At 51.3% G+C, this 2,026-nt stretch overlaps 1 protein-coding gene across 1 annotated transcript in view; it reads right to left on the bottom strand.

Moving 5' to 3' along the window:
- LOC105527357 (cystatin-9-like) overlaps positions 1–1,284 on the bottom strand; it is a 25,265-nt gene extending 23,981 nt beyond the window's left edge. The window contains exon 1 of the mRNA XM_011963656.1: positions 1,030–1,284. Coding sequence (XP_011819046.1) covers positions 1,030–1,284 — 255 coding nt within the window. The remainder of the gene's footprint in view (positions 1–1,029) is intronic.
- Between the last annotated feature and the right edge of the window lie 742 nt (positions 1,285–2,026).

The raw sequence follows: 2,026 nt of genomic DNA on the forward strand, positions 1-2,026 counted from the left end.
GAAAGCAGAAGCATGAGGCCTGGCCAATCTCAGTCTCTGAGACTTCCAAGGTTCTAGCATGAATCTTAGCAGACACCATTACTTGACCAGATGCCCCTTTGAGGGCTGCATTGGGCTTTTAATTCTCCTGAGAGGAGGCAGGAAATGAGCAAGGAGGAGAATCCTCTGTACTAGCATTGCAATCCTGAGGATGGCAAAGAAGAATCGAGGGCAGAGGCAGAGAATCAGCCAGGGCCTTGCACGGAGTCTTTCCAGAGCTTAAGCTGTGTGCAGCACAGCTGTGTGCACCCTCTGCTCTTCTTTCAGGCTCTTGCTTCCGATAAAGGAAGATAAATGCTACTCTCTCTCTAAACCAGAAGTGCTCCATTAGGAGGGCATTTTAACTGTTCATGCCTGAAGCCCAGATGAACTGTGCATTGCTGACCACATTAATGATTTCATCAAAAAGGCAAGCATTTTAGGATGAAGGTCCATTGAGGAAGAGTGTAAATCAGCCTTCAGTTCATTAAGTGCAGACAGAGCAAGGAGCCCAGAGAAGGTGGAGATCAGAGAACTGACCTCTCACAGTGGCCTCTCAGGGCCGATGGTATTCTTTATTGCCCCTGAATTCTCACTGTTCTCTCTCTCTCTCTCTCTCTCTCTCTCTCTCTCTCTCTCTCTCTCTCTGTGTGTGTTTTTGCTTTTCCATTTTCATTTTATGACCTTGAAATATTTCTGTCTCTTTGGTTATTTTCTCTTCTTGTCAGCTTCATCTCCTTAGAAGTCCTTATTCTGAAGTCACTCTCCAGTTATATAATGTCATAAAAATCATGAAGATTGAAAAATACATCTTGCATGTGAATAGACAGTTACCTAATTTTAATTTTTTTTAAGTTCAATGTTTTCCAAAACTGAAACTACCGTAATTGGTTATGGACTACCCAACTATGGCCTGCCGATGGTGAACCAAGTCTCCTAGACCAGACACCTTGGTCCCTCACTTCGGGGCAGATGGAGAAGGACAGGCCAGAAGAGGATGTGGTCACCAACCTTTCTGTCCATGCTATCCTCTCTCCATGAACTCAGAACACGCAACAGCCTGTATGCATGCTCCTCCTTGCTCTGCACATTGAAAGTGTTCAAGGCAAACTCCACTGTGGCAAGGAACATAGGATCCTGGACTATTTTATTATTACCACCCATTTCCTCTTCGGAACACCAGGCATAGGGCACCAGGAGCTGGAAGCCCATGAGAAGCAGTGACAGTGCCCAGGGCAGAGCCTTCCTCCTCTGTGCACTCGACATGATGCAGGATCCAGCAGCCCGTGCCTTTGCCCTTCAGATACCTGGCGTCCACTGGAGCCTTCCAGGGCTCAGGTCTGGTCCTTAAATTCACTTGCTGGGGCAGAAACTCCTCCCTCCAGGCCTCATCTCTGTGGTTACACCCTGTCTCTCCCACACATGGCCTCTCTTCTTCCAAAGCTGTTTAAATCATCTCCTGTTCAGGGGACCGGAACAGCACCCAGGCAGGTGGGTTGGGAAAGACCAGCAATGGGAGAGAGAGTGCCCTGAACATGAGGCCCAGCCTCAGCTGCCCCAGCACCTCTGCGGGCTAAACAGACCCTCCACTGGGCGCCCCAATGGAGGTCAGAGCCCGGCACTGGAACACAAGTGCAAGAGGTATGAGTGGAAGGTGAGCGCTGGACTCAGCAGTGGAGGTGGGATGGGAGGGGAGGATGGGTGGAAAGGCAGGAAAGGATGGAAAGGGGTGACAGTGGACGCTAGGATCATGGGTGAGCAGGCACAGGCCCCAGAGAAAGTGCTGAGCCTCTTGAGAGAGAGGCGGGGAGCCCGGGAGGCCTGGTGCGAGGTCCTGCAGGTGTCTGCTCCCCCGAGGGTCTTGGGATGGGGACACCAGCCTGGGGGTCCTGGTCAGGGGTTGAGGAAACCAAGAACAGGAGCCCCCAACCCTGTTCTCTGCACCTCCCTGAATGCAGCTTCCCAAGCCTGGGACGCGCTGCCAAGTGCTGGTACTAGGGGTCCGGCT

This window comes from Colobus angolensis, unplaced genomic scaffold, assembly GCF_000951035.1.
Source record: "Colobus angolensis palliatus isolate OR3802 unplaced genomic scaffold, Cang.pa_1.0 Scaffold117, whole genome shotgun sequence".
In the NCBI taxonomy this organism is placed as follows: Eukaryota; Metazoa; Chordata; class Mammalia; order Primates; family Cercopithecidae; genus Colobus; species Colobus angolensis.